We start from the raw sequence: 14,040 nt of genomic DNA, 5'->3' as shown, positions 1-14,040 counted from the left end.
GACTACATGTCATCCCCCATAACGCAACCCATTCGATTTAAAATAACACATCTTTTATTAGACGACCACTGATATCATTTGAGCCTTCATCTCACATGAGAGAACATACGTTTTATTTACATATTTATTTTCAGAGATTGACTTATTGCAGTTTTAAATCCACTTCTGCTCAGTGAAATTCCATGAAACCATGGATGAGCCATAGCTTTTCCTTGGGTTATCTGGCTGCAGCAAATGCTTGCTGCTGTGAATTCAGTCACAGCAAGATACATATTGTACTGTTTGAAGTTTGAGCCAATGTTTTGTTTGTAGGAGCAAAAGTCTTCTCCCTGCATGACTGACCTCCGCATGACCATAGTTCCTTTTCTCTCTCTGAATTATTTCTCTCTTCTCTTCTGATAACCAGCTTTGGTCCAATGCTAATAACCACAAAGAAGGAAAGGGCCAGAGTGTGTATGACAAACCTATTTATGAAGAAGGACATTGATCTAGACATATTTTCCATTTTTTATAAACAGGCACACATGGGCCCCTGTTTAGAAAGAACAGACTTTGTATGTTTTGTTACATTTATGAACAATAGTCACATGCTGTACAGAATATTTCAGTGAAAAAGAGGAAGCAATAAGGAATATAAGAGAGCAGGAAACAGCAAATCTCCAGAGGCTATACCAACCTTGAAAGGTACTCCGGGACATTCTGTAAAAAAAAGTTACAATATCAGTTTTCTCCCCTCGCCATCTCACTGGAGATCATATTTTAGGGGTCAAATAGTAAAAATATAACACATAAGGTGATAATACATGGATCTTAATTTAAATGCTTTAAACAAATTGACTGACATTTCTTTAAGGGTTAAACAAGCAATGATATGTCTTGCTGTGTTCTCTTAGACTTAGTTCTTGCTACCTCTAAAAAATGGAATTATATCATAATAACATCAACCTGTAGTTTGGCTGTTATGAAACAGCAAAGCCGTAAATCAAACTTCACAGGTGCTGATGCTATACTAAACGTTAAACACGGGCAGCTTTTTGTTTAACCTGTCACAAGTTAAGCATTAACTCATTCTGGAATGCGCGCGCGTGCTACAAATGAACTCAGAATTACAAAGAATGGCACACAGCGGCATTTAATTGTTAACTTTGTTTGTCTTCGAGCCTGTCACGAAGCTGACAATTCAACACACGCTAACAGCTTCCCCCCCAGAGAGAGTAGCATTGAGGCTCTCTGATCTGAGAAGAGGGATCAGTGCGTCTGTCAGGGGCCATGGAAGAATAAACAACACAAGCAAACTGGTTTTGAAGGATGAGGTGGGGAGGAAGAGGGCTGTTATGTTGTCAGAAGAAATGGAATGTGCCGATCTACCCGCGTTTCCTCCCGTGTGTTAGGATGACAACAAAATCTCACCCTTGTCTAAAAAAAGTCTGTGCTGTTCATTTTAACACACAGATGGGAATAAACGTTCAGGAAAACACGGCCTTTGGTGAGATGAGGGACTCTTGAATAATAATTAAGGTCAAGCTTTATGGAAGAAACCGGTCTTTCGTCAGTCTAAAATGGAAATGTCTTCCCAGAGCTTGTAACGTGCCGTGTTAAAAAGTCCAGGCAGGTGTCAGCGTGGTCCTGTGAACCAAAGTATACAAGGGCATTGACCGACAAATGGCATTGTAATTATTTACGAAAAGGCAAACCAGAACACAACGAATTCTCAGTATCTTGTCAGTGATTATTCAAACTTGTTCACTCACTGACAAGAAAAAAGCCCCAGCTCAGCTGGATCGGTTAAAATGCCGTCGTTTTCCCCAGACAGTTTCCATTTGGTGGATGACACGTAAATGTATTTTTTCATTAGACAGGCCTCAAAACCAAAGCTTATAATTTAACAGCCTCTATTAATTCTCTGACATACTTTAAGCGTCTCGGAAGAAAATGGCTGTCTGCAAAACCTGCTTCACACCACCTCACCTTCTGCATTAACCCTTGTGTCTGACAGCTAGTTATTAGCTCATTTTCCATGATTCACCAGTCATTTCAAACTCTTTTTTCATTAGCTTCTCCCCAGGCTTTCTAATGGGCCCAGTGGCAGATAAGAACACAACCCTGTGTTACACGCACAGCAGGACAGGATATGACAGGTGCCCCTATAAGGTTTCAGTAATGTTAAGAGAAATTTCATATGAAATGCTACAGCAGTCCGGCCATAACAGGAAACTGGCCCTGATAATAGTTATTTGTCCAGTGATGGTCTACAACAAAATGGAAAGACCTGGTGGATGGTTTGGGTGTTGGGGCTCAGAGTGAACTCATCTCAGATAAAGACTAGAGCCGGAGCCTACTAATAGTATCGAGGTGCAAAAAAAAAGAAGGGGTGAATAAGGATAACAGCGCTGAAAGCGGTGGAGAAAGGGAATGAAGTGTCACTGAGCTGTTCCGTCAATAGGGTTGTGTTGTTGGAGCTCTAAAAAATGGCCATGAGGGAAATGTGTGAAAGAATTGTCAATACTCCCTCTCTCTCTCTCTCTCTCTCCGATGAGGGAACAAAATCTTTAAAGCTATCTTAGAAGTACAGCTATTTCTTGGGGGTCTAAAAAAAGTATCTGTGGTCCCCCGTGAGAATAAGGATTAAATTGTCACTTTGACATGGAAGCTGAACTTGCTCTGTGCTCTAAAGCAGGGTCAGTGCCCTTAAACCACAGACATGGTTTGGAACGCTCACCCACTGCACTCATAGCTTATGACTCACTCTGAAAGACTAGAGAGCATTATTGCTGAGAGACAGAGGTGGAGAGAGAGATGCATTTTAAGACTGGGGGATATTTTTAGGTCAGGGCAGATAAATCAGATACATTCCGTCTTAGATGTCTGAAGTTGACATTTTCTTGGAATAAGAGTAGTAGAGGAGTACTCTAGTTGCATCCTAATTAATATTCCTAGAAATCTTTTGAGAAACCACTTGTTTAGCGGTTGAACTAAAGACTTGGATGATGTATGAAAGCATCACAGTGTGCTGTTGCCATGTGTGTGCACAGAAAATAAAGCTCCCTGGTACTATTGTGTGTTGAAGGCCACTGGCAGGAATGAATATGCTGTTTGACATTTACATACTGTGTCATCAAAATCCTCTGCAGCCATATTGATGCTATTTGCATCTCTTTCTATACAGTAACAACAGTGGGATCCAAAATCTGATTCAACTATTGCAAAAATGCCTGCATCTGATTTATTTTATTTTTCTATTACAAATGTAATTATCAACATAAATATTTAAGTAAAATACTTGGTATGTGTATTTGCCTGCCTTTATTGAAAGCATCCACTCGAGTTGCCATGGATTTAATGATCTCTGTTATCCAAGCATGATTTACCAGAGAACATTATGTGTACTTGTGTAATTTGTGAGGCATAAAAATTAGACCTTTTGTACAAAGGTAAGTGGAGTTAGAGTTTGCTTGGTCAATGTCACAAATGTTCTTACAATGAATGGGTGACCTACCGATGGTGCAGGATGTAAAATAAATTATCCTCATAATTGTAAGTTTTACATTTCAAAATTTCAATAATCTTCTAATACACTCTTGGTTTAAACAGAAAAAGTCCTGAATTTAATTTTGGCCTCCACTGTAGGCTATATATTACAATTTTTGAATTTCATCCAGTGATCTTGAATAATGACAATATCGTTTTTTTATATTAACTGCAAGTCTTTCATGCCTCAGACTCGTTATCTGCCAAAGAAAATGTTGGCTGACAAAGTATTCACACACACATGCAATATCCAAACTCATAACATTACATTTTAGTTTTATTTTATATGAAGCCCATGGAAATTCAGTTTCTAAGCCTAAAGTAAATCTAATGTGAGTGAATGTAAATTTGTCACATGGTCATTGTTACAACAAGCCATTTTTCTCCTGCTATTCTCCCAATTTCCTCGTTTTCCTTCACTCGTCTCATTCCTCTTTCCTCATTTCCTTTGTTTGCACTTGACTTGTTTTCCCTGGTGTTCTTAACATGATTACAAAGTGCATGTTTGCAAATATTTATATCTCTGTGTATTTCAGAAAAAAGAATTCCGATGGATAGGGTGGATTGTCCCTTTTGTTTTCCTCACATCCATCTAATCCGTTTCATTCTGATTCTGTATGCACATGCACTGACAGCATACATACACTTGACACCTGGCTAAGTCTCATGCCACGAGCGTGTATATATTTAGGAGTATATGTTGTATTTGCGTTGCCAAATTCTGGATTTTAAAGGGTTCTCTACTCTACATCTGCCTTTCAAATAGACAATTTCTCTCTCTCCGTCACACACATATGCAGAGCATCTATACATATTACTGTAAACATGAGGCCAGACATAACCACAAATGGGTGTATTACTGAGACACGAGGGCAATCAATTTCATAGGAGGATAATTGGATCTGTCTCGGCCGAATAATTATAAACTAAATCATTTCAACTTCAAGCCTGCCACACACACTCAAGTGCACTATTTGTGTGGGAATATGCACGCCCATATGTGGCATTTTGGCATATTAGTTTTGCGCGAGAAAATCTTTCTCAAATAATGTAAATATTTTGCACGTGTGCTGGAATTTCATTTCAGCTCTCTTGATTATGAGTGGCTGGACGATGCCGCAAGGAATTACTAAGTCACTTGAGTGTCCGAGCCTCATGATGGCTAAACCTGTGTGTTATATATGTGCGTGCTTGTGTGTGGGGGGAGAGAAAGTGAAGGATTATGACCTCAACTAAATGAAAGAAGGAAAACAGACATCTCACATCTGTATATCTAAATCCCAGCATATCTTCCAACGGTTTGCTCATACTTATAAATTATAAAAACGTTTAATTATAAACACTAATGAAATACTATTATTAATACAATAAATTATATTTTGGTTAAAAATCTATAAGTGCATATTCTATTCTATTTACAGCCTACATATTTACAACTAGAATATTTTTCGCACCGTTTGGGTCTCGTACGCTGTGAACATCACAAACAGCTGTAACATTATAAGCAAAGGTATAAGTTTTCCATGAGGGTTCTGGACCAATCGCCATCATGAGGGGAGGTTTTGCTGATCGGGGCGGAGTTTTCTTGACTATTTAAAGTGAGGCGGTGCGTAATGTAAGAGAATTCAGTGTACCTTGGAGGAAACGCATTGGGGAGGTCGTGCGCGAGGGGTAACGGGTTTGTGTGGAAACCTTGCGGGAGACACACAGCACGAGCACCGATGGAGCGAAAGGACCATTAGCTAATAGTCCTGGGGAAATACGCAGGTACGTTTATCCATATCTTTGTGTTGTTAGAGGTTCAGATAGTAGCACATCTGTAGTTGAACTTAAAGGATATTTTGTTGGTGTGTATAGGCAACGACAGATGAAGATCTTATTTTTTTTCTTCAAAGCCTGTTTGTTTTATCAGCACTGTAAGATGTGTGACTATTTGATCAAATATGTTAAACTGGAGCTGTTAAACATTGACTCGCCCTTTCTGCTCTTTGTGCTGCGCTCAGGAAGATACAGTTGTTTATGCATGCAGGTGCGCATGGCTTCAGTTAATGTTTATTTTTTGAGTGGTCTATTACGTTAAAATCTAGTGAGATGCCTACATAACCAGCATGTTGGGTTTTTATAAGATCGTGCATCTTTACTGGCTGCATGCCGATTCCAAACGATTCTCAAAATGCTGTCTAGGTGGGCAACTCGTCTGGTTTCCTGGCAGCCTAGAAGTCTCACGTTACCCCCATTATATTTCAGAAGCAGTATTCCATGTCTCTCCTTTGCCCTGTTATTGATGGGAAACCAACTGGACCGGATCACACACCTGAACTACAGCGAGCTACCCACCGGGGATCCATCCGGAATCGAGAAGGACGAGTTGCGTGTTGGCGTGGCATATTTCTTTTCAGATGAGGAGGAAGAACTGGACGATAGATCCCAGACGGATAGCTTTAAAGACAACAACAGTCCGAGCAAAGACGGTCCGGTAGTGCTCAATGAGATCGAGTACTCGGCGTTCTGCTGCCAGGAATGTATCTACTCCAAACTGCGAGAGAACGAGGACCTGAATGTTTATTCGGTGAAAACTTTACTAACCATGTGCAAACCCGGAGATCTATTGGAGTTAGTGGCCAACGCGCAAGCCCCGCACTGGGCGATATTTGAAGGGGAGGACCAGGTTATACACCTGCACAAGGGGGAGATCCGCAAAGACAGCTTGTTTGAGATCAGCTGCGGTCGGCAGGGCAGGATAGTAAACAATCGGTACCGGTACCGGCCGCTGCCTTCCGATTTGGTGATGCAGAACGCGAGCGGGCACCTGGGGCTCAGCAGCGGCGAGATTTGCTGGACGAACTCGGAAAGTTTCGCTGCCTGGTGCCGTTTCGGCAAACGGGAGTTTAAAGCGGGCGGGGAGGCGCACTCGGTCGAGCAGCGTTACTTTCTGAAGGTGCACCTGTCCGAGAGCACCGTGCACACGCTCATGTTTCGCAGCCTCGAGGAGATGATACGAGAGAGACGGGGGGTGGACGCCAGTGGGATTCTGACGGAGCTGTCGTTGGTGAACGGAAAGGAATGAGGGGGATTTCGTGGTCTCGACGTGGACCGAATGGGACTCTGCATGCCTTATACAAGGGCTGCGTACCTTATGTCAAGACTTGAGAGGGCTGTGCGTATTCGTGTGGCAATGTGGAACATTTTGGCAAAGACAACGCCCCGTCTGGGTATGGCGTGAGAACCGACCGTCCCACTTCAGTCATCCTGTACCTTTGAAAGGAAAAAGATTATAAATTACAAAGAGGTGAGCCCTCACCACAGATCGCCCGTGACCGCTCCCCTGAATTCGCACCCGAGCCCTATAGACCTTGGTGCGCGCTGCGGCAGATGGTGCGTAAGAAGCCAGGATGCATTACATGTCTTGTCTTTTACTGAACTCCAGAGCTTTAATAATAAACGCGAGCCGTGGAGCTCCGTTATTGCGCATCTGTCCAGCTACATTAGTTGCTCTAAACCGATCCAGACACTCCGAACGTCTACTGGCGGCAACACACGAGCCATTCTGTTTTCATTCTATTACCAACAAACGCGGCAAACATGCTTTTGTTTTTGGAGTCCATATTTTTGTATTTCAGTTAGTTCCTTCAAAAAATTGTTTCTATTTAAATAAACGTAGATTGCCCTATGAAAATCTTTGTTTTGGTCTCGAGCTCATTGTATTGTTTTGCGTAAAATGCCAGACGCGAGCACGTGCTTGCAAAGCCAGCCTCATGCAAGTTCCTAAATGATGCATTATGATTCACGTATTAACTCACTGTGCTGTCCACAGCATCGACCATTCCCTTTTTTCATTCAGGTGGATTTATTTATGCCGGCAGGGAGGTCATTTGTTAACGTTGGTGCATACCCTATGGGCAGTTGTTGATGCATGGAGACACGGTGCTTTTGACGCTGGCTATTGTTGATTGGTGCCTTCTAACCTTATTAAGTCGTGATTGTTGAAAAACCCGCGGAGTCAAAGACATTTCATTTTATATATATATATATATATATATATATATATATATATATATATATATATATATATATATATATATATATATATATATATATATATATATATATACATAGCACATGTCCAATTTCTAACTGCACTGCTTGTGGTCCAAAAATCATACATCCAAATGAACTGCAGTCTTGATATTATATTTTTTTGGCTGCAAGGTTTTGCATTAGGTAATGGGAGAGCTGTGCGTGTCTGTGCACATAGACACTCTCCGGCACCAGTAAATATGGTCATGCTCTGTTTGTTTTTCTATTACGGGCTGTAGACTGCAGCTGGGATCAGTTATGCTTCATGTTCAATGGGGCTTGATTGGCCCGCAGGTCCATGTGGCTGGACCCTTTACAGAGCTCCTGCTTGCCAACAATAACATGTAACACTGAAAATCATTGTACACCTAACGAAAGGCTGTTCATGTTTACTTTTGTGCTTTATTAGAACTGCAGGTTAAATGTGTGTTGTAATTATCAGCTGTGTGGTTCTACACATTGAAGCGCGTTTTTAATATTCTGCCTAAACTGGTGACTAAAAAAATTTCACATATTTTTGAGATTCTGCAAAAATAACCTCATTTTGTAATTGGTGCTATTTGTATTCATTTCATGTACATCGCACACATGTCTTTTTCTTTGTGGTGTGGTGGGGGGGTCCTTTGGGGACCAATTCAACAAAATTGTCCTATGTGGACATCTGAGATGTTATTTTGTTTAAATAAATTTGATTATACATTTTTTATTTGATTATAAAACTGCAAAGAGTTTTCTTTAACCATTTAATTATAATTAGATGCATATAATTGATCTATAATGAGTCCTTGTCATACACAACACGTTGTGTCAGGTGTGCCAGTTTGAGCCGTTAATATGAAAAGTGGATGATGGCAAACAAGTGGAGCAGGTTTCTAAAGGCATGGGAAAGATTACACACCAACTGTCAGATGTGTTCCATTGAAGTTACAGGTTTGGCCATGTTAGTGTGCAATTTGAGACAGTACTGACAAGTGCTGTTGAGAAATACCGGACTTTCACACAAATGTATTGTCCTGGTCCATAATACGTCGTCACCATTCAATCTCCGCCAAATTATATCAAGTTCATCAAAACCTTTTTGGTACCCTCTTCCTGGACATTTCTCTCATTTGTAAAGAATCGCATAGTTCCCACTTGCACTGCCATGCATCCGTGAAAAATACAATCCGTCACCTGTACTAATTTCTATTTGCAATGAGATTTTAGGATAGTAGGCCAGCAGGCTATGTGGATAATGAGGACAAAAAGGAAAGCGCAATGGGAGTAGATGTTGCCATCATAAGATGAGGAGAATATCTTTAGCATGAACAAGAAGTCCGGCTCTCACTGGTATGCCATATGTGTGCTTCCCTTGTCTTTGCGTATGTCTTTTTGTCACGCTTCGTAACCTGTTACTGTCAACCTAAGCCAGTCATTTAGATGTGCCTACTGAATATATTGTTTTACTCAAAACCTGGGGAGAGAATGAATGGATATCCAACTTCTTAAACGGAGAGCTTGTTGTTTTTTGGGTTGATTAAACCACTTAGAATAACACATTTGCTGCTGCTGCTGTGGGAGAATTATGCACAGCATCTGTGCTCCACAGAAATCCTGCCTCCCTTTCGGCTTCAGTCGGGTTCTCATTTAAACCAGCGGGCTAGCTGGTTTTGTGGTCTGAGGAAGAGAGGAGGAATTTGGCCGATGAGGCTCTTTTGTGCTTATTTTTTATTTTGTCAATTACATTTCGAAGCAGTGTAAAAAATGTTTTTAGCATTTATTCACCCTTGTGTCATTCAAAACCGGTTTATGACTTTCTTCTGTAAAACACAAAAGAAGATATTTTGAGAAATGACTCTGTGGTTGTGTTTATACTATGGAATTCAATGAGAGTCAATGTTGTTTGGTCACATCATTCTTCAAAATATGTACTGCAGATAAAAGAAATTCACACAGGATTGGAATGACATCATGATGAGTAAATGAAGAATTTGGGTGAATATTCCTTTAAAGCGTGTATTAGCTCATATCTTATGATGCAACAAACACAGTCTTTCACATTGCAGAATAACGCAACTAACACTTCACAGTTTTGAGTGAGAGACGGCTGCGGGCTGTAAAATAGGTCTGTCTGATGAAAATTCAAACTGAGTTCTTGAAACCATCTACAATGACTCAACAAAGTCAACATGTAGTGTGTAAGGCAAGCAGCCGGCTAAGACTTGCACTTTAAATGCAGAAAACGTTATTTTGTCCTATCGATCATGGCGTCAGTGTGCACACAGACCTGTATAGAATGAATAGAGGCTCTTAGACCGTGGAGTCAGCCGCTGTGAGCTAGACGTACTTGGAGATGTTGTGGCACCTGTAGAACAATGAGCTAGACTGTTTACACAACCCATGACAGCCTCATTATGCTAATGCTTTGTGTTTTTAAGGTTCTTGTCTGATCCCAACGTGCACCCTTCAGGTCTACCCTGTTAGCTTAGCAGTAGACCTACTTCTATATTTGCTCCACTATTACCCGATAACACCGGGCCACGGCAAGACTTAGCTGTGTACCCAATTACAGACGAAGTGTTTGCTCTTCTTGTCTCCCTCTGAAACGTGCGGTGAACATGGGCAGTGATGGCAGGGGAAAAACAACTCGCCTCATGAAAAATGACCGGTCTCCTTCGAAAAGTGGAGCAATCTCTCAGAAATCTCTCTAAGGTTAGGATCAAAAGTCTGTTTTTTATGATGTAAGCTCCGAGTGCTCTGTGTAGTTGCAGGGAAGAAGCGACATTGAGGTGGATATTTCACAGGTGCTAGTGAGGTTTGGGAATGATGGAAGGGTTAATTTTTTTTAGCAGGGAGAGGATGGGAAAGTAGACCTAGGAAAGACAATTCATAAATATTATTTCTGTGATATCCGAATTGTTTTTTTCAAGACTGCAGACATTAAATAGAAAACACAATCTCATATCTCTGCTGTCCTTCTGAAACCAATTATTTAAATATGTTGTGGTTTACATTTTTTGCCATAAATTATTATTATTAGTCACCCTTTATGTTTGTCACTGGGCTTTGCAAATATCTAACCTATACAAGTATTAAAGGGACAGTTTACCCAAAAATAAAAATTCTGTCATTCAGGAAATGGAAAAATATTTTTTAAATGATTAAATGGTGTGTTAACAAAGTTAACAGTTAACAAACATTTAAAGGTACAGTTCCACCAAAAATGTATTCATTTACTCAAGGTGTGTGTAAATTCTTTGTTCTGATGAACACGGAGAAAGATGTTTGGAAAAATGCAGAAAAAACCAGAAGGTTCTTGGCCACCATCGACAACCATAGTAGGAAACATTACAAAGGTCAAAAGTGCCCCAGAACTATTTGCTTTCTTACATTCTTCAAAATATCTTTTTTTTGTGTAACAGAACAAAGAGATTTATGTAGCAATTTTTCCTACTATGGTAGTCAATGGTGGTATAACGATATTCTACAGAGATTAAAGATCTCAGGTCTGTCAGATTTCGAAATATATTATCTGAGACATTCACATTAATTACTGCTGTTATCTTACTACCGTATATGTCAACATTAGTCTCATTTATTTTCATTTTCTATAGAAGATTTGAGAGACAGTCGATGCCTAAACTTAATAATAATGAGAACAAGGGACGTTATGATGGTTGACTAATCGTCTAGCTTGCCAACAGCTATTATTCTTTTATCTGTAGCTTTCAGATATTTTAATAACAGTAGAACTCTCTCAGAAAAGATATCTTTAATTTCATCACTGTTAAAGCACTTTTTGTTATGTATAACATATTTTAAAGAATGTGGGAACTAAACAACGTTGGTACCCTTTCACTCCTATTGCATGGACACAAAGCCAATGCTAGTCAATGGGTACCACCGTTGTTCGGTTACCAATATTATTTAAAATATCTTGTGTTCTGCAGAAGAAAGAAAGTCAAACCGGTTTGAATGACAAGAGGATAAGTAAATGTTTACAGAATTTTTGTGGGTACAATCTCTTTATACATTCACTTTGCTTCAGATTCAATCCTAGATGTCTTTAAAAAGAATAAAATAAACATATCTAAGCTATCTGAGATTTCAATAAAGAAAGATTCTGAACTAATAACATGTACATTGCTGTATGTGAAAAGCATAGCTCTTGGAAGAACTTGTTTAAGTTTAATATTGAAATATGATATCTTGTATTGAGCACTTGAGTATCTTTGTAACTGTGGATCTTGAAACTCTATATACAGTATGTCAGGAAGAAACAACAGTCTCTGTTTATACTCCATTTAACCCTATTGGTTTCTAGGAGAAACAATTCCCATATTTAATTCTTTCCGATGGGTATAAACACAACCATTATTTGGCCCTGCCCTCTGTGTTTGGTTTTCTCTCCCCTCTTTGCGTTTTTATTTCTCCATGCACACATCCCCAGGCCCTTTTTCTTCCTGCTAAGGCCAATCACACTCAGCATTGTGATTTAACACATATCTCATGCCTGGCTTGCACAAACATCTCACATAGCGCATTTGTCTGCTTAGCTCTTTCTCTCATTCTCCGTTTTTTTTCTCTACTCTCGCTGCTGTTGGTTTCTCACACCTCATCACATGCTCAACCTCATTCGTTACCTCTCTTACCCCATTCTCTCTTCTCCTCGGTTAAGCACTGTATTTATTTCTCAGCTTGACCCTCATCTGACCACAAAAACTTTCTTCCCAGAATTTGATCAGTTGTTCCTCTGTAACAGCGATAACACACCCTATAGGTGTCACCCCCTCTGTCCTTCTCACGGCACAAAAAACACCAAAGTCAATGTCACAGAATGTCAAAAGAATGTCAGAGCTTGACTTGAAATGGGCAGAGAGACAGAAAGAGCATGGGCTTTGCAGCTTAGTTTTTATATTTTCTGGTGCTGGTGAACCTGATTTTAAGTTCCACTTGTTCCAAAAATGTCCTTGCTGGTCCTGAAACAAAAGCCAATCCTGATTTAAGGCTATGATGTTATGGTTTGGCTTTAGGGGCTCATAGACTGGTCTTATCCACCTATGATTTTACGCTTGTTGGTTATGGTTTTGAAATTTGTTGTGAGTGGATTCAAACTTTATTTCTTCATTGTTACTCCAAGAAAGTTGATACGTTTTAATTTGTGTATTCTAACATTAACCTTATCATCCTGTCTGCAACCCTATCAAAAAAACATTGACAACCCATTATTGGTGCATGGCTCACCAGTTGATTCGGTGCCTTAAGCAATAGCAACGATTGAAAGTAAATTCCGTTTCACAAAGTGAACAAAAGAGGGGTAAAATTAGTGAAAGTCTTCAGGTGCCCTTTTGTGTGCTGAGGTTTTTTGTAAAATTGCCTCCATTATGTTAGTGTTGTAGATTGCTGTGAGCTGGACGGTGGGACTGTGGGGTGACTTCCACGCAAGAGGTGATTTCATATTATTAGGTCTAACATTAAGTGTATATGGGCTACTTCATGGTTTGTTTTCAAAGGAAGCACCAGGGAGTCTGGTTGCAGAGCTGCTGGAGGAATTGATGTAACGAAGAGCCCTGCTTTGAATTATACATGGTTGTAAGACTGAAAGGACCTGAATGTACATAGTCACACAGGCAGTCCCGTGCACATACTCTCAAATGTATGCACAAACGGTACTGTATGTTTGGCAAGCCATGACATTGACATTAAGTTGTAAATGGATGGGTACAATACATTTTTGTAGAGAAAATTCAACTTATTTTTAATTGTCTTGCATGTAAGAAACAGAATGTTGCCAAAAGTGATGCTTAATTGTTTTGATGTACAAATAATAATAATAATTGAAACCCAAAAATAAAACCATTAGAGAGTGTTTTTACATGAGACACAGCACAACAGTGTTCTTGAGAATGGAGAGTGACTTGCAGCATGTTTTGTTACAAGTTTTAAAACACAGCCATCATACATTTTGTAAGCGATGGGCTATATAGAGAAACAACACAGCTGAATCAAAATAACGCCTTGTTGGCCCTCTTGTGGTTGTGTCTCCTGTACATTAACAGTCTGCTTCTGAATATGGTAATAGAGTTGATAAATATATATTCAAACATTTGTGAACTTCATTTTAAACCATATGACTTAGAAATGGTTTATTGTATAAACTGCGAAAGGTTATTTCATACATTTGTAATACAAAGACAACATCTATTATTGTGAATGGCAGTGTTGTTTTAGTCTCAGAGTGAAAAAAACAAAACCCAAATCATTCTCTTTGAGCATGTACGTACCTTTCATCACTGCCTACTACATCACATGCACACAAGCTCTCCTTATACACAAACACAAACCACACTCGTGGTCTCTCTCACACATGCACACAGCACGTCGACACATTACACCAAGCGTATCGAATTTCCTATGATAAAGACAAGAGGATCACCATAGCAACGTCACAGTACC

At 39.8% G+C, this 14,040-nt stretch overlaps 2 protein-coding genes across 2 annotated transcripts in view; one reads left to right on the top strand and one right to left on the bottom strand.

The window, feature by feature from the left end:
• Positions 1-342: 342 nt before the first annotated feature.
• The window catches only part of nbas (NBAS subunit of NRZ tethering complex), a 149,309-nt gene continuing 135,611 nt past the window's right edge, over positions 343-14,040 (bottom strand). Inside the window, exon 52 of the mRNA XM_079475561.1 lies at positions 343-419. Within this exon, the coding sequence (XP_079331687.1) occupies positions 378-419 (42 nt within the window). The 3' untranslated portion in view covers positions 343-377. The remainder of the gene's footprint in view (positions 420-14,040) is intronic.
• On the top strand, positions 5,150-7,200 carry lratd1 (LRAT domain containing 1). The gene is made up of 2 exons (XM_079475044.1): positions 5,150-5,295; positions 5,776-7,200. The coding sequence occupies exon 2, from the start codon at positions 5,813-5,815 to the stop codon at positions 6,593-6,595; it is 783 nt and encodes a 260-aa protein (XP_079331170.1). The 5' UTR covers positions 5,150-5,295; positions 5,776-5,812; the 3' UTR covers positions 6,596-7,200.

Source organism: Barbatula barbatula, assembly GCF_947034865.1.
Source record: "Barbatula barbatula genome assembly, chromosome: 15".
Lineage (NCBI taxonomy): Eukaryota > Metazoa > Chordata > Actinopteri > Cypriniformes > Nemacheilidae > Barbatula > Barbatula barbatula.
This window is presented reverse-complemented; position numbering and strand designations above follow the sequence as displayed.